The sequence below is a fragment of the Malus sylvestris genome, chromosome 7 (genome assembly GCF_916048215.2).
Source record: "Malus sylvestris chromosome 7, drMalSylv7.2, whole genome shotgun sequence".
NCBI lineage: Eukaryota > Viridiplantae > Streptophyta > Magnoliopsida > Rosales > Rosaceae > Malus > Malus sylvestris.
Genome location: NC_062266.1, coordinates 2,574,255 through 2,591,113, shown reverse-complemented (window position 1 = coordinate 2,591,113; position 16,859 = coordinate 2,574,255). Strand labels below are relative to the sequence as shown.

Genomic DNA, 16,859 nt, shown 5'->3' with positions numbered 1-16,859 from the left:
TTTTAAATTTTTTTTAAATTTTTTAATTTTTTTATGTTGAAATTTTGGTAAATAAATTGAAAATTAAATCTTATGTTTTTGGTAAGTAAATTTTGGTTTTAGATTTTTTGAGTGATTAGGAAATCTAAATAAAGAATTGTGATTAATGGTAGTTAATTAAACAAGAGTTTAATTTTGGCCTATCACCGCAATTATTTTCCGAAATAAAAATTTTCGGGTCCGGGCGTTACAAAAACTGCCCACTTGGGCTGATATCGTTCGCTGGCCAGGCTTGGGCAATAAGCCTGTATACACACAGGTGGGCTACAAATGTAAGCCCAGACGGCAAAGGCCCAAAAGAGGGGTGTCAATCCTGTGCAGCGTGGTACACTGATACCGCAAACTTTATAGGGTTGGGATAAGGTGTGGTGGGAACACCGTGGCTAAGAAGGCCGTGTTGGGCCAAGATGAGCTCCAAAGCCCAAAGGGTTGGTGTTCACTAAGAATAGGCCAAGCCCAAATGGGCTTGGGTTTTGAACCAGACACCCCAACGTAAGTTGGTGCACTCGTCGGAGAAGGAGACCGGCGCAATCGATGTAGGCCGTGGGTACGCCGGCCCTATAAAATTGAACGAAAAGTGAAAAACTCTCAATGTTTTAGAAACCCTAGAAATATTCGATCAAAATTTTAACGAAAAAAAACATCGAATTAGTCAAGGACTCGTCGGTGACGACTTCAAGTCGTCGGGGAGGTAGCCATAATGGATGGGCATGGCTGCAGGCCATGCTACACGATAGTTCAATAAGTGTGACGCCATCTAGGCTTCGGGTTCTGGGATTGGGTCTAGAGCTGTGGCTCCATGGTTGAGTTTCTCAGCTTGGGGAAAGGAGCCTAGCAACACGGTCGTCGCACGCTGAGTTTCTAACGAAACCCTAGAAAAGTTCTTTTTAATTTTTAATTCAATTCTAGATTATAAATTAATTCAATTTCATGCATATTCAACATATAATTCAATGCATGGACATGTATTCGATGCAATTCATGACAATATCAATTCACATAATTCAACAATATGGATATAATGTATACACAATTTACGTAGAATCTAAAAGTTGAAAAACGTAAGGTTGGGTCATGCATTATGGTGAATGTTCATGCTATCAGAGTTTTAGATATATCGAGATAAAAGCCGTTGTTTTGGAAGAACCTGATTGCGCGATGATATTGATGAACATGTCTGATTCAGAAAACTTCCACGTCGTTTTCCTAAGCGCAGTGGTAGGAGCATGCTGATAAGGTGTTGTGGCTTATCTTATTTTATTTGACAAGGAGAGAAGAGAGGCGCGACATGGAGAGAGTAGGGAGAGAGATGTGTTTGTAGGGTTGTGTAGAGAATGTGTTATTCCTTTACAGTGTCTTTATTTATAGTAATAAGGGAGGGAAGAATCCTTCTCCTCCAAGGAATACAAGTCCTAATAGGGAAGAATAACTAGTATAAAATATAATCTAGGATTTACATAATCACATTTTTATTTGTTTATACCATAACTCACTTGAAAAAAGATTTAGTGTTCAAATTGAATAGAATAATAAAACAGAAAATGAATAATTGTTGTGCATGGATTTGGTACGCATGATTTCCAACATTTTATTTCTGGGAGTTTGTGGTATAACTTCCAACATTTTATTTTATTTTTAAAATTACGGTTGCGAAGTTTAATAAATATTACATTTTTCTTGTAAATGAGGAGTTTAATTGTTGTGCAAGGAATTTGATTGCTGAGCAAGAAAGAAGATTTGCTCATTATTCTCCTCAAAGATTTGTTCATGATTGATAGTAAACATTCATGTTCTATCCTCCTAGTTGTTGTGTAATGCAAGGCGTTTCATTAATTGGCGTTTCTGGTTTAGAGTTTAAGGTTTAAGGTTTAGAGAAATGCTAACTACCTTCTCATTTACGTTCTTCAATTTGCCTTTCTCACTCATCAAGTGCCACGTGAACACCACTAATACTCAAAAATACGTTTTTAATGCCTTAAAAACTCATAAATATTTTTCTGTTTTACCACTAATAAAAACTCTTTTTACCTTCCATATTTCTAAACCCGCCCACTCTTTCTTCTTCAGCAAATCCTCAGTCGTCTGCAATTTTTAAGCACACAATTTTTTTGTCCATGGTCTTTTCTTCCCAATTTAGCTTAATTTGCCTCATATGTCATTCTAGGCTAAATTGCTGCATGCTATAATTGTGCTGCATATTCAATTTTGGGTTTTTAAGAAGGGAACTTTAACGAAAAGCTCTTGGTATTGTTCACTTTAACGAAAAATCATATTTTTACACTAAAAAGTCAATCCTGGTACTATTCACTTTACCCTTTATTTTGTCATTATTATTAAAATTCAAAGTTTTGAAACCATTTTCATTAGTTTTCCTTTATTTTTAAGGAAAACTAATAAAAAAGATTTGAAAACTTTGAGTTTTAATGATAAAGACAAAATAAATGGTAAAGTGAATAGTACCAAGATTGATTTTTTTTAGTGTAAGAATGTGGTTTTTCGTTAAAGTAAACAGTACCGGAAGCTTTTCGTTAAAGTTCCCATATTTTTATCTAGTTTAGTCCAAGTCAAGGCAATCTAATTTAGTTTTAGAAGTTAATCCAGTATGTGATAGTTTGATGAAACAAACCTACCCTAATTCTATGTATCCAGCGGGATCCTTGCAGAATCAAAAACCGATATTGTACGTATTCATTCATTGAATAAATCCAACCGATTGACCAAAACGTTGGACCACCGTGATTGCTAAGTCTCTAGAGGGTGGCCCAGTATAAGTGCTTGAAAAGGAACTCCAAGCAAGCACCTACTCCTTCTCCAGGGACAGGGACAGAGACAGAGTCCTAGAGTCGTCAAGTCGTTTTCTTCTCCTCCCGCAAGGAAACAGTCTCATCTTCCAAACTCCAACCACTTACCAGCCACCTTGGGTTGAATTTGAATTAGGGTTAGGGTTTGAGAAACATGATGATTCAGATCAATAAACAGCCAGTGCTCCTGCCTCCGCCGCCGCCGCAAGGGTGTTTGACGACGGCTGCTATTCCGACAAGAGCAGCCCGAAACCTCCTTGTCCTCAACGCACCCACAAGGTCAACAACAATTCCGACAACTATTTCAATGGCTCGTCAAGTCCGACATTCGGTCCTCCCAATAATCCCGATGATGAAAAGAAGAGGAAGAAGAGCATAAAAGATCTAGGATTGTAGATTGTAGGGAAAACAAAACACACAGGAAAGATATAACTCTACACAAGGTTTTCACTGTGATTCACCACTCTACAAAGAGAGACTGCATGTATTTATATTTACGTACTTAATACATCAGGAATATGCTGCACGTGGTGCATGTGTTTGAGGACCTATAAACTAACAAGCAGTCCATGCTGCACATGCTGAGGACAAATATAAAATTAACAAGTCCATGATCATCTCCATGCTGCCCGTGCCTGACTTGTCGAAGACCACATGTGGAGACAGAAAACTGATATATAAAACTGACAGCCCATACTTCTTGGTTCCCACATTCAAGTTCTAACTGTGCGTCTAACATCCCCCCGCAAGCTAACAGAACGAGAAACGACTGGAAGCTTGGACACCAGCATTTTGAAGCGTGCAGAAGACAAACCTTTTGTACATAGGTCTGCAACTTGATCTTGGGAACATATGAAATTCACTAGCAGCTCTCCACGAACTACCTTTTCTCTCACATAATGATAATCAACTTCCAAGTGCTTGGTGCGTGAGTGAAAAACTGGATTAGACGCCAGGGAAATTGAGGAAATATTATCACACCAAATCGTAGGACAAGCAAGATTAAGTTGCAAGTCCCTGAACAACGAACGCAACCAAGATATTTCAGCAGCAGTGTACGCAAGTTGTCTGTATTCGGCCTCAGTGCTAGAACGAGACACTGTCTTCTGCTTCTTTGAACTCCATGAAACTAAGTTCGAACCCAAGTAAATACAAAAGCCACCAGTAGAATGTCTCGTGTCCGGATCACCGGCATAATCCGCGTCTGAGAAAGCACTGAGTTGCATTCCTCCTGGTTTATATACCAGGCCATGATCATACGTTGCCTTCACATAACGTAGAATCCGTTTTACAGCCAGCCAATGAGTAGTTTTTGGGGAATGCATAAATTGACACACCTGGTTAACAGCATAAGACAAATCTGGCCTTGTTATTGTCAAGTATTGCAAGGCACCAACAACACTTCTGTAAGTTTGAGGATCACTGTGCGTCTCACCATCCCAAGCACTCAACTTTTGTCCACAGGGAACTGGGGTAGAGATAGGTTTAGCATCCATGAATTTGGTGCGTTTCAAGAGATCAAGAGCATACTTGGACTGATCCAGATGCATATTGTTGTTGAAATATGTTACTTCAACACCAAGAAAGTAATGAAGAGGCCCCAAATCCTTCATCGAAAACAACGTACCAAGCTTCTGGATTAAATGATTCATTTGAACTGGACTATTCCCTGTCAGCAAAATATCATCGACGTAGATCAAAAGAATCAAATAAACCCCACGATTTTTGAACACAAATAATGAATAGTCACACTTTGAAGCTTGAAAACCCAACTGAAGTAAAAATTCGGAAAACCTTTGAAACCAAGCACGAGGTGCTTGTTTCAAACCATACAAACTTCTCTGCAGTTTACAAACATGAGTTGGGCATTGCTGATCGACAAACCCTGCGGGCTGTCTCATATACACCTCTTCTGCTAGATAGCCATGTAAAAAGGCGTTCTGGACGTCCAGTTGACGAACATGCCATTTATTCGATACTGCAAGACTAAGAACCATCCGAATAGTACTATGTTTAACCACTGGGCTAAAGGTCTCAGTGTAGTCAATCCCTTGTTTTTGATGGAAGCCATTGGCTACTAACCTTGCCTTATGACGTTCTATGGAACCATCTGCACGCCGTTTTATTTTATACACCCATTTGTTAGGAAGCAAGTTCATCTGAGAATGATAGGGCACCAAACTCCATGTCCCACACCGTTGCAGGGCATTGAACTCTTTTACCATTGCATCTCTCCACTCCTGATGTTTTACAGCCTGACTAAAACAAGTGGGTTCAACAAGGTTGTCAGTAGTAACAACATGCAATGCATATTTAGGGTTTGGTTTACGAACACCAGTTTGGGAACGAGTAGTCATTGGATGATGTTGCTGTGATTCTTGCACGGACTCACTCACTGGTTCATTATTTGGGACACACGAAACTATTTCTTGCTCATTTGAGGGTCCTATGGCTGATGTAGGTTGTCTAGGATTTTGGGGAGACACGTTGAGATGATTTGGAGATGGTGGAGGTATTATAGGTTGGCTAATAAGTGGTAGCAGCAATGGAGATTGGTTAGGATTAATTTATGGGTGTAACACAGATGCTGACGCAGGTGGAGGTGGAGTAGTGGGGGGAGACACGACTTGAGGGAAAGCATTTGGATAATTAAAAAATAAATCATGGCAAGATACAGTACCGTTATCAACGCATTCCACTGAAGGTGTGAGTTCCTGGAAAGGAAAAGAGTCCTCGTCGAATAGGACATGGCGAGACAAATAAACTCGTCTCGTGGATAAATCCAAACATTTATATCCTTGATGATCCAGCGAATACCCTAAAAATACACAAGACTTTGATTTGGACTCAAGTTTATTTTTAGTATACGGTCTCAACCAAGGAAAACAACGACTCCCAAACACTTTGAATGACTCATATTTAGGCTTTTTGTGAAACAATTTTTCATAGGGTGAAGTATTATACAATACACGAGTAGGGAGTCGATTAATTAGATATGTTGCCGTTAAAAAGGCATCAAACCAAAATTTGGAAGGAACATGAGCATGAGACAACATGACTAAACCAGTTTCAACAATGTGACGATGTTTTCTCTCAGCGAGACCATTTTGTTCAGGATGTTTGGGACATGAAAACCTTTGAGAAATGCCATGTAAAGCAAGAAATTGACTGAATGCATGACTCTTGTATTCTCCACCTTCATCACATTGTAGAGTTTTAATTGAACAATTAAACATATTTTCAACTTTTGTTTTGAATTTAACAAAAATCTCGAACACTTCTGATTTATTTTTCATGGGAAAAATCCAAGAGTATCGTGAAAAATCATCCACAAATAATAAATAATAACGAAAACCTTCATTTGAAATTACTGGAGAGCACCAAACATCGGAATGTAAAAGTTCTAAGGGAAACATGGAAACAGACTCGGATGAACTGAAAGGCAACTTGGAACTTTTGCCTAACGGACAAGACTGACAAAACTTGACATCACTTGTGCCATGAATTGGCACTTGATTATTCAAAATTAAAAACTTTATGATTGTAGAAGCAGGATGCCCTAGACGAGAATGCCACTTCTGTGCAGAGACACGGACGCCTACAAACGCTGAAAAAGGATGATTGGATACTCCACGGCCATTTGGAAATGGGTACAACCCATTCTCACACCTCCCTTGGAAAATCGTCCTCTTGGTTTTGAGGTCCTTAACAACAAAATAATATGGAAAAATTAGAATGTAGCATTTGTTATCTAGGGTAAATCTATGGGCAGAGATAATATTGGTAGAGGCTGACGGACAATGTAAAACATTCTTAAGGTTAAATGAGCAAGAATTAGCATTAATTTGATTTGAACCAGAGTGAGCAATAGCGAGTCCAGTATCATTACCTACACCACCAATGTTTTCATTACCGTTGTACTCTTTAGGATTAACCAAATTCTGGAGATCAGGTGTGATATGTGCATTAGCGCCTGTATCAATTAACCACGAACCATTTTTCTGACGGTTTAAGGGGATGGATGAGGAGGCCATTGCACTGAGACGCTGGGCTGGAATGCGTCCTTCGTATGCAGCATTCATGCGCTGGTAACAGTCAAGGGCAGGATGCCCTTCTTTTCCACAAATCTGGCAGGTTATTCGTCCTCCTCCACAACGTTCCCCATTACTGGCAGGAACACGTTGGTAATTATTGTTGTTGTTGCGAGGACCAAAGCCTCGTTGGTTGACACCACCACGGTTAGACGGAAAGCCAGCTCGTCCACCACCACGAGAACGTCCACCACGTCCTCTTGCAGCTACAAAGGCATTCACAGGGGCTGATTCAACTAGTGAAACAATTTGTTCAGCTATTCTCCTCTCTGTAGTCAGGAACGTGCCTGTGCTGCATTAACCGTCATTTCGAACGCGGAACCTAGATTATTCAAAATGATTTGGACGAGTTCATCATCGTCCACAGGCTTACCAACTAGAGCCAAATTGTCAGCAATGGCATTCATCTTATCAAGAAAGTCAGCAATAGATAAATCACCCTTCTTACATTGGAGTAGTTCATTTCGCAGGAAAAGAATTCGAGTCTGCGAAGAAGAAGCATACCTTTGCTCCAGTGCTTCCCATGTTGCATGAGCTGATCGTTTGCTTGCCACAGTAGCAAGGACAGAGGCTGTAAGGGAGCCATTGATCCAACTCAGGATCATTTGGTCTTGCTGCATCCAAGTGTTGTAGGCGGGATTGACAGTGGTGCTTCCAGCGAGATACTTGGATGGACAGACAACGGAACCATCTACATACCCCATAAGATCACGGCTCTTAAGGATTGGAAGAATCTGGGCTAACCATAACGGATAGTTAGTCCTATCGAGCTTGATGTTGACGAAGGTGTTGTTGTTGTTGGAAGACATGCTGGAAAAAAAAAATTATGGATCGTTTGTCGTTGGACTTAAGAGGCTCTGTATACCATAAAAGATCTAGGATTGTAGATTGTAGGGAAAACAAAACACACAGGAAAGATATAACTCTACACAAGGTTTTCACTGTGATTCACCACTCTACAAAGAGAGACTGCATGTATTTATATTTACGTACTTAATACATCAGGAATATGCTGCACGTGGTGCATGTGTTTGAGGACCTATAAACTAACAAGCAGTCCATGCTGCACATGCTGAGGACAAATATAAAATTAACAAGTCCATGATCATCTCCATGCTGCCCGTGCCTGACTTGTCGAAGACCACATGTGGAGACAGAAAACTGATATATAAAACTGACAGCCCATACTTCTTGGTTCCCACATTCAAGTTCTAACTGTGCGTCTAACAGAGCAATGGCGGCTTCCGATTCGGTTTCGGCTGCTGCTGTTGTCGACGTGGATATGGGGATTCGGGGGAAGAAGAATAACAAGAATAACAAGGTTTTTAAGGCGTACGGCGACCCCTGCCTCGATCTGTTTTTCAACGTCACACAACGACCCGGCGATTACAGCGAGGAGCAGCAGGAGACGGAGAAGGAGTATCACACCAAAATGTTTAACTATCTGCGGCAACAGCTCCCCTTGGCCTGGTCCCACGATCCTCTCACCACTCTCAAGCTCATCTTCAACCTCTCTTCCTGCCGTATCGACGGATCGAAATGGTACAGTGAAGCTTTTGAATTCGCAGCTGTTTGGCTCCACCACAACCACCCCAACACTCTGTTACGCAACTTCGGCTCTCTTGCGGACTCCTTCGGTCCTTTGTTCACCCTGCTCGACGTTCTGTACGGCATCCTCGTTCCTCCTCAGGATCAGCTGGATCACACACTGGAGGAGTTACTCCAACGCGAGAATCCGAATTCTCATGCTGATCGGTACGCCCACGACCCGACTTACAGGCTTTTGCACGACCGGGGTATGGATGCTTTTGCGGAGCGGTTGAAGTCCGATCTTGAAAAATTGAAGCAGAACAAGCTCGAGCTCAAGCCGTGTGATTATGATGACGATGTTGACGATGATACCGACTACAATGCTAAACGCGGTTCTCTTGATGCTTATGCTTATCATGATCTTCTCGTTTCTTTGGCAATAGATTGTTTGCTTACAGGGAACCCTTGGGAGGCACATAAGGGGCGCTCCATTTCGCTGGAAGAAAGCACTGCGAGGAGGCTTCTCACCCCCGAATCAGATGTATCGCGGGAGTGGGAGCGGCTGAGGAAGGAGGTTTTGGCGCCCTTGAAAAACTACTCTAGTCGTCAAAGTCGGTTTGGCAGGTGGGAGCGCTGCGAGGTGAAGAAGTACTTGGAGGAGGTGAAAGCAGCAACAACAATTATAAAGCCCGACGCTTTACTTCCATATGACATCCTACGCTATCTGGAAGATGGTAATGTTGGGGAAGCGGCAGAGCTTCAATGGAAGGCAATGGTGCAAAATGTCAAGGAGGGCGGCAAATTCAAAAACTGCTGGGCTGTATGTGACAACGGCTGGTGCCGGTCATGGAGTTTGAGTTTGGGACTTTTGGTGTATGAACTGAGTGAAGAGCCATGGAACCGAAAAGTGATGAATTTCAGTCTGCCTGATTCCCGCTGTAAGTTTATTCCGCCCATTCATTTTTTGCCCCAGCTGCATTCCATTCAGGGCCTCGACGATGTTAAGTCCAAGTTCTCCTTTCTGACGAGAATGGAGAGGAGAATGGACATAAGCAGCATATGTATTGATATACAAATGGTGTTTGATGCGATCTTGGAAGTTGTTGTCAAGGAGAATTTGAAGCCAGAGCAGATGATCAAGAAGCTGTTTCTGTTCACCGACTGCGCAGGCTATGATTGGAAGGGTTACGAGACTCTGTATGAGGCCGTACGGAGCATGTTCGGGGACAAGGGGTATGGGGATGATGCGGTGCCACACATTGTGTTTTGGGATTTTTGGTGGGGGTATCGTTCTCCATCCTTTGATTTTCCTCATAGAGGGGTGACGGTGTTGCGTGGCTACTCCGAAAATTTGGTCAAATCCTTCCTGGACAATGGTGGGGATTTTCGCCCTCACCATCTCATGGAAGTAGCCATTGCCGACAAAGAATATCAAACTCTTGCTGTAGTCGACTGACTGACTGACTCAACATCCGGTCCCTCCTTTGGCATTGGCGATAGCATTGGCATTGGAATTGGATTGATGATCTATATGATCTTCTGCGATCTGATTGTTCATCATTTCTTACTTACCGCAGTTTCCAGGTAGAATTTAAACTAATAAGTCATCTTTATTAGGAAGAAGAGATATCCTACGTGTGTTTGTCTGTATTAGCTAGATGTGGTTTGGATTCATTCCAGAGCTGTCTCTCAACTTTATGTAACATTAGAAATAATCTTCATGTAACTTATAAATACTCATGTGTTTTAGTATCCTTAATTTTAATGTAACATTAGAAATAATAGAAATAATCATGTGTTTTAGTATCCTTAATTTTATTGTTTCCTAGGTTAGTTGGCTACCAACATGCAGGGCCGTCTGAGGTTTTTAAGGCCCTGTGCAAAATTTGTAAAAGAGTCTCTCCTTGAGATAGTTTTAAGTTAAAAAAAGAAAGAAAGGACAATGCTAGGAAACATTCACTTAAATCAAAACAAAGCCACTTAGTACTATGGTCTAGTGGATACTCGCTTTTACTTGTAAGTGAGATATCTTAGGTTCGATTCTCGTCAAAGGTGAATTTAAACCACATTATTGCTAGCTCATTGTAAGACTTAGCCTAATTTCTTACCTTTTTAGTGTTGATAATGTCGTCCATTAAAAAAAAATATTCAAAACAAACTTTAGCACTCACTGATTGCATGTTTACAAATGTCATTAATGATAAATAAATAAAAACTACAAACATAATTTTCTCTAAATAATCAAAAGTAGTTCTATCTTAAACAACCAAGCATGAAAAAAAAACTTCAAAACTCTAATTTTAAAGTTTCACTTAAATATATAACATTATTATATAATAAAATTAAGAAACTATCGTTTTTTAGGGTGTTATTATTGACACTCAAAATATCTCATTGTACTCCAAAGTTTTTATATTTAGAAAGAAAAAAATAATAATCTTATAAGGAGTACACAATGCAGTTTTACAGTGCTAACAAAAGCAATTTTTTAAATATAGAACATTATTACATGATATTAGATGACAAAAATTTTAGGGATCTCATCAAATTTGAGACTCTGTGCGACTGCACATTTCGCTCTCCCCAACGCCCCATTTGCCAACATGTGCAATTTTTTAAATATAGAACATTATTACATGATATCAGATGACAAAAATTTTAGGGATCTCATCAAATTTGAGATTCTGTGTGACTGCACCTTTCGCTCTTCCCAACGCCCCCTCTGCCAGCATGTTATGTTTTATTCTCTGTTCTGTATCTGAAAACTAGTGGTACATGATATTATGGATGATTAATTAAGCTTATTAGTTACTTAGTGGTGAAAGCAATTGGTTGCTCCTAGACCTGACAATTTCTGACATGACTTGTTAAGACAACACGAAAACAACAAAAAATAACGTGTTTCGAGTCACTACAATAACTAATCGGGTCACCTGGTTGCTCCTAGACCTGACAATGTCTTCACCTCGCGGCTTTCCCATGCGATAAACATGCCAATATTAGCGTACCGAAATTGAAAAACATGCCACAATTAGCGTACCAAAATTGAAATTTTGGTATATGGTAATGTCCCTAAGCTGTAGTTCATTTGATCAGTAATTTCATATCGTTTGCTTTCCAAGGAATTAATTCGAATACATATGAATCTCAATAACTTTTACCAACAATGACTGATGAAAATATATAAGCCATTTGTAACATATTTACAATCACAATGAACTTGTTTTGCAACCTACTCTTTCCCCATCCAACCCTTACAGCAAATACGTACGTTACATACATCCCCATTCACCAAGACATGAACACCCTTGACCCGTATCCTAATAACAATCACAAAACGGTCTAAAAAGGACTAAAAAAACGAAAAAAGAACTACATAACACAACAAAACAATGAAAGATTCTTTCCTTCATATGCCTCTTCCACACAAGTACCTTGAGTCAATCCTCTTTCACAGAGACTTCCCTCCTTACTCCTCCCCCCCCTCCCCCCCCCCCCCAACACAGTTGGATAGACAGAGAGATTTAGAGAGAAAGAGGAGGGGAGAGCTTTGTTGTTTCCTAAAATATTGTGAACAAAATAAAAATTATCTCAAATTGCTTTTATATCTCATACAATGCCCTAACCACTTCTCATAATTACAATCCATGTCCCATTTTATTTTATATTTATTATTTTTTGTAATGATTTTGTTTTTCACACTATCATGAAAAATTATTAAACTAAAATCTCGAACTTACAAGTACAAATGAATACCCGTAGTATTAGTGGCGTCCATTTTATTTAGTTTTTGAGAAAATTAACTAATATTCAGAAAGCATGCACTATATATTATTTAGTTTGTAAAAGTGTTATTGACACATCAAAATTATTATCGTGTACTCCCACTTTATAAAACAGTAGATAAAATTTGCACAAGAATGTGCATGATGACTTTTCTAAAGTGTCAATAACAACTCCCTGTTATTTCTTATATTTACTCCTTTTTATACGAACAATATTGTTAGATGAAAATAATTGAACAATTGTATAAAGGTAATAACTTAATCATTGGAAGAATGTTTTGCTTTTGTTTTCGTTTAATTCTCTTTGTATAATGATTAAGATAGCAACGATTGCATTTTTGAATACTTTTCAAAATATGAGATGAATGATGGATAAATACACTCTTACTCATCATTGGAGAATTTGGAACTCTAGACCTGCCATACTCTTGCTCATCATTCAATACACTCTTATCATCGAGCTAACCATAGTGGCTTATGTAGACTACGTTGACATAACTAATTGGCTTTCCTTATTATAAGGAGATGGAGGGATTGAGAATTACTCCTACCTGACATCTGGCGAAGACTCTAAGCTAGTATTTCCTAATTGATGTGCATTTTATACTTGTTCTTAGTATTTTATTAGTTTTTGTGATATAACTAAAGATCAACGAGTCTCCAGTTCAACTAGCACCCGAACCGATAAGCGTATCAAGAGATATGCAAATACAAAGTGTATAAGTTGCCATCCTTTTTTGAGGTGATTTGAACATGTAGGAATTGTATCTTCTCTTAAGAATTTCCTGTGACCCGTTTTTTGATCACATCATCACATCTTCTCTTATATATAATAAAAAAATTGAATATACATGAAGTCTCAAGACCAAAAGACGAATCTTAATAGAAAAAGAAAGACAAAAACATCTCTGTGAAAATATCACATTTTATAGTACTACCCACCATAATATGGCATTATTCATGCCTGCATGTGAAATTTAATTCGAGGATTGTATATCTTTATCATCTTCTAATATTAATATTAATATACACAAACAAATTAATCATTTTTTTAACAAACAATAGTATCTGTACGGGTGAGGAAGTGGGCTGAGTTTTACAATAGGCTTGCCATAATAATGTAGTTCAACTTCGTCTTTAGCAAGAATCGAATCTAAAACATCTCACTTATAAATGAAGAGAAATAATTATTAGCATATACAGCTAACACATTCCAAACAAAATGAAAGAAAAATTAATTAGATGTCTAATTATTGTTATTGCCTCAATCATTTCCATTAGCTTTATTAACTATTTCCATCGTACCTTCATCTTTTTCGTCACAAGAAATTTTAGTGTACTTAGAATATAGCTCAGTATATCAAGTGTCATAATACAATTGGTTATTATTTTTTTTTTCAAGTATCCAACAACTTATATTTATGACACTTGGTGTACCAGACCCGACACACTTCTACACTTTGCAATCGAGCTAGTAGACTGGCCTAGATTTTCGGCATGTACTGCGAACATACAACAAAATAGTACAAGAGTGATTTTCTGTAAAGCAAGTTGAATGAGAATACTCTGACATCTAATGTAAATGTTTTTATCGTCAAGATAAACGTTAGTATAAGCACAATGTATATTTTAAGATCTAAAAATTGGTGTGGAGTAGGGGTGGGCAAACGGGTAGAGGAACCGCGGGTAGGGGCGGGTAATGTAGGTTTGGGATGGGTATGGGCCGAGTCCTCTGTTTTTTGGGAACAAATGGGGAGGGGCGGGGCGGGCCATGGTTATTTACGGGGTGGGCCGGTTCCTAAACCTTAGAAAAACGGGCCCCTGACCGGCCCATTTTTAATTATAATCAACGGTCGAGATTGAATGATAACCTATCATTCAATCTGAACCGTTAATTTGTAACCTAGGTTTCCAAAATCCAAATCAGTTTCAGACTCTAAGTAACTCTCGAATCTCAATCTCTCCAACACTCCCTAACCCTCTTAGCTCTCTCGAATCTGCGGTGCCACTCCTCCGTCCACCTTCTCTGACACGACTCCGACCAGCCACAAGCAAGCCACACACACAGACAAGCACTCACTCCCTGCTACTCACTCTCTCACTCCCACGCCCCCACCTCTCCAGTCTCCACCGTCACTCCCTCAAGCCTCGACTCCCTCGACGACTACTGTCTACCATTGGCGTAACCAAGACTTTCTGGGGTGGGAAAGTCAAACCTGCTTTCCAGGTTCACCAAGAACGAGTTTAATTTGGAGTCCAAGTCTACCATCGGCGTCGAGTTTGCCACCAAGACTTTGACCATTGATTCCAAGCTCATCAAGGCTCAGATTTGGGACACTGCTAGCCAAGAAAGGTGATATTTTTTTCTCTTATTTCTTTTTTCCTCTCAGTATTCTCTATATTTTTAGTTTTTCTGATTTGGGTTTGATTTGATTATCTAGCTGATTACTTGGAAATATTTGATATATATAATATCTTGGTTTGAGTTTTGATTGAATTGTATGCGCAGCTCAATTGTTCATTGCTATCGGTTTTGAGTTTTCTGGGATTTGGTGGAGATTTCATTCCATGAGGGTCTGCTGCTCTGCATGTTTAAGGTAATTTTGTGGGGATACTGTTTTCTATGTAATGCTAATTACTAATGCCAGGTGATATTATTGATTGCAATGAAAACTTGGATAATGCCATATCGATTTTGATTCTTAATACGAGTTTTATTTCAGTTTGTGTTTTCTGCATTCGGTTTTGTATGTCAAGTGTTATGATTATTTCAAAGAACATCGATTCTATCACTTGCAATTTTGTAGATGGCTAATGAAATACTGGCCTACGAAAGGAAAAAACAAAGGCCTAGAAAGCGTCGTTGGTTGATGTTTTAATCAATTGAGAAAACTGTGATTACTCATATTTCCAACAAATTAAGGATGCTTCTTTCACTTGGGGATTCCATACATTAAAAATTGATGTTTTAATCAATTGATAATTTTTTTTCCCAAACAAATAAAAAAAAAGGGGAACCGTGGACCCGGCCCGGACTGGCCCGTTTGAAACGAACCGGGTTTGGTTCAATTCCTGTAATGAAATATGATGTACCCGGCCCGGCCCGTGCCCAGGCCTAGTGTGGAGCGCTTGTATAGGGCTTTAAACATAAGTGCAGAATAAGGAGCGTGTGAGACTAAAATACAAGAAAAATAAGGTGCGATCAGATAGCCATGTGATCCAAACGTCCGCATCTATACGTTATTATCCTTAAGGTGATAGGGGTGTTTTCAAGAGAAAGGGCAGTGTGGCAATTAAGAAGAGAAGCAAGGTTGATTTAATGGATGAAATGGTCAGCTTAGGCCATCTCCAATCGATGGTTGGTCAAATGGCTCGTTTTAACCCTCTGGCTTTCCAAGATCCTCCAAGATATTTGTAACATCCTACATCGCCCAGGGGAGTGATCCTTAAATGTATATTCTCATCCCTACCTAGAACGAGGCCTTTTGAGAGCTCACTGGCTTTGAGTTCCGTCGGAACTCTGAAGTTAAGCGAGAAGGGGGCCAGAGCACTCCCAGGATGGGTGACCCACTGGGAAATTGCTCGTGAGTTCCTAAAAACAAAACCATGAGGGAATGGTAAGCCCAAAACGAACAATATCGTGCTACGGTGGAGCGGGCCTGGGAAGTGATCCGCCCCGGGCCGGGATGTGACAAATGGTATCAGAGCCAATCCCTGGCCGGAAGTGTGCCGACGAGGACGTCGGGCCCCTAAGGAGGGTGGATTGTAACATCCCACATCACCCAGGGGAGTGATCCTTAAATGTATATTCTCATCTCTACCTAGAACGAGGCTTTTTGAGAGCTCACTGGCTTTGGGTTCCGTCAAAACTCTGAAGTTAAGCGAGAAAGGGGCCAGAGCACTCCCAGGATGGGTGACCCACTAGGAAGTTACTCGTGAGTTCCCAAAAACAAAACCGTGAGGGAATGGTAAGCCCAAAGCGAACAATATCGTGCTACGGTGGAGCGGGCCCGGGAAGTGATCCACCCCGGGCCGGGATGTGACAATATTAATATTTTAATAAACAGTACATGACCATATTTGCCTCCGTCTCCAACCGAGGGCCAAAGGGCTAGAGGGCTCGTTTTAGCCCTGTCACAAAAAACCGTCTCTAACCGAGAGCCATAGGGCTAAACATAATTTATTATTTAAATTTAAAAACTACAACAACTTAAATTTAAAAACAACAACTTAAATTTAAAAACTACAACTTATATTTAAAAACTACAACTAAAATTTAAAAACGACAAATTAAATTTAAAAACTACAACAACTTAAATTTAATATCTATAATCAACATCATCTTCATCATCCGTCATCGTAGGAGTATAGTCAAAGGTAAACAACTGGGGAGTGATCCTTAAATGTATATTCCCATCTCTACCTAGAACGAGGCTTTTTGAGAGCTCACTGGCTTTGAGTTCCGTCGGAACTCCGAAGTTAAGCGAGAAAGGGGCCAGAGCACTCCCAGGATGGGTGACCCACTAGGAAGCTATTCGTGAGTTCCCAAAAACAAAACCGTGAGGGAATGGTAAGCCCAAAGCGGACAATATCGTGCTACGGTGGAGCGGGCC

At 39.9% G+C, this 16,859-nt stretch overlaps 1 protein-coding gene across 1 annotated transcript; it reads left to right on the top strand.

Annotated features, from left to right (window-relative positions):
• The first annotated feature begins 8,165 nt into the window (after positions 1-8,165).
• LOC126628955 (uncharacterized) lies at positions 8,166-9,917 on the top strand. Its single transcript, XM_050298840.1, has one exon. It carries the CDS (start codon positions 8,166-8,168, stop codon positions 9,915-9,917), a length of 1,752 nt encoding a protein of 583 aa, XP_050154797.1.
• Positions 9,918-16,859: the final 6,942 nt, after the last annotated feature.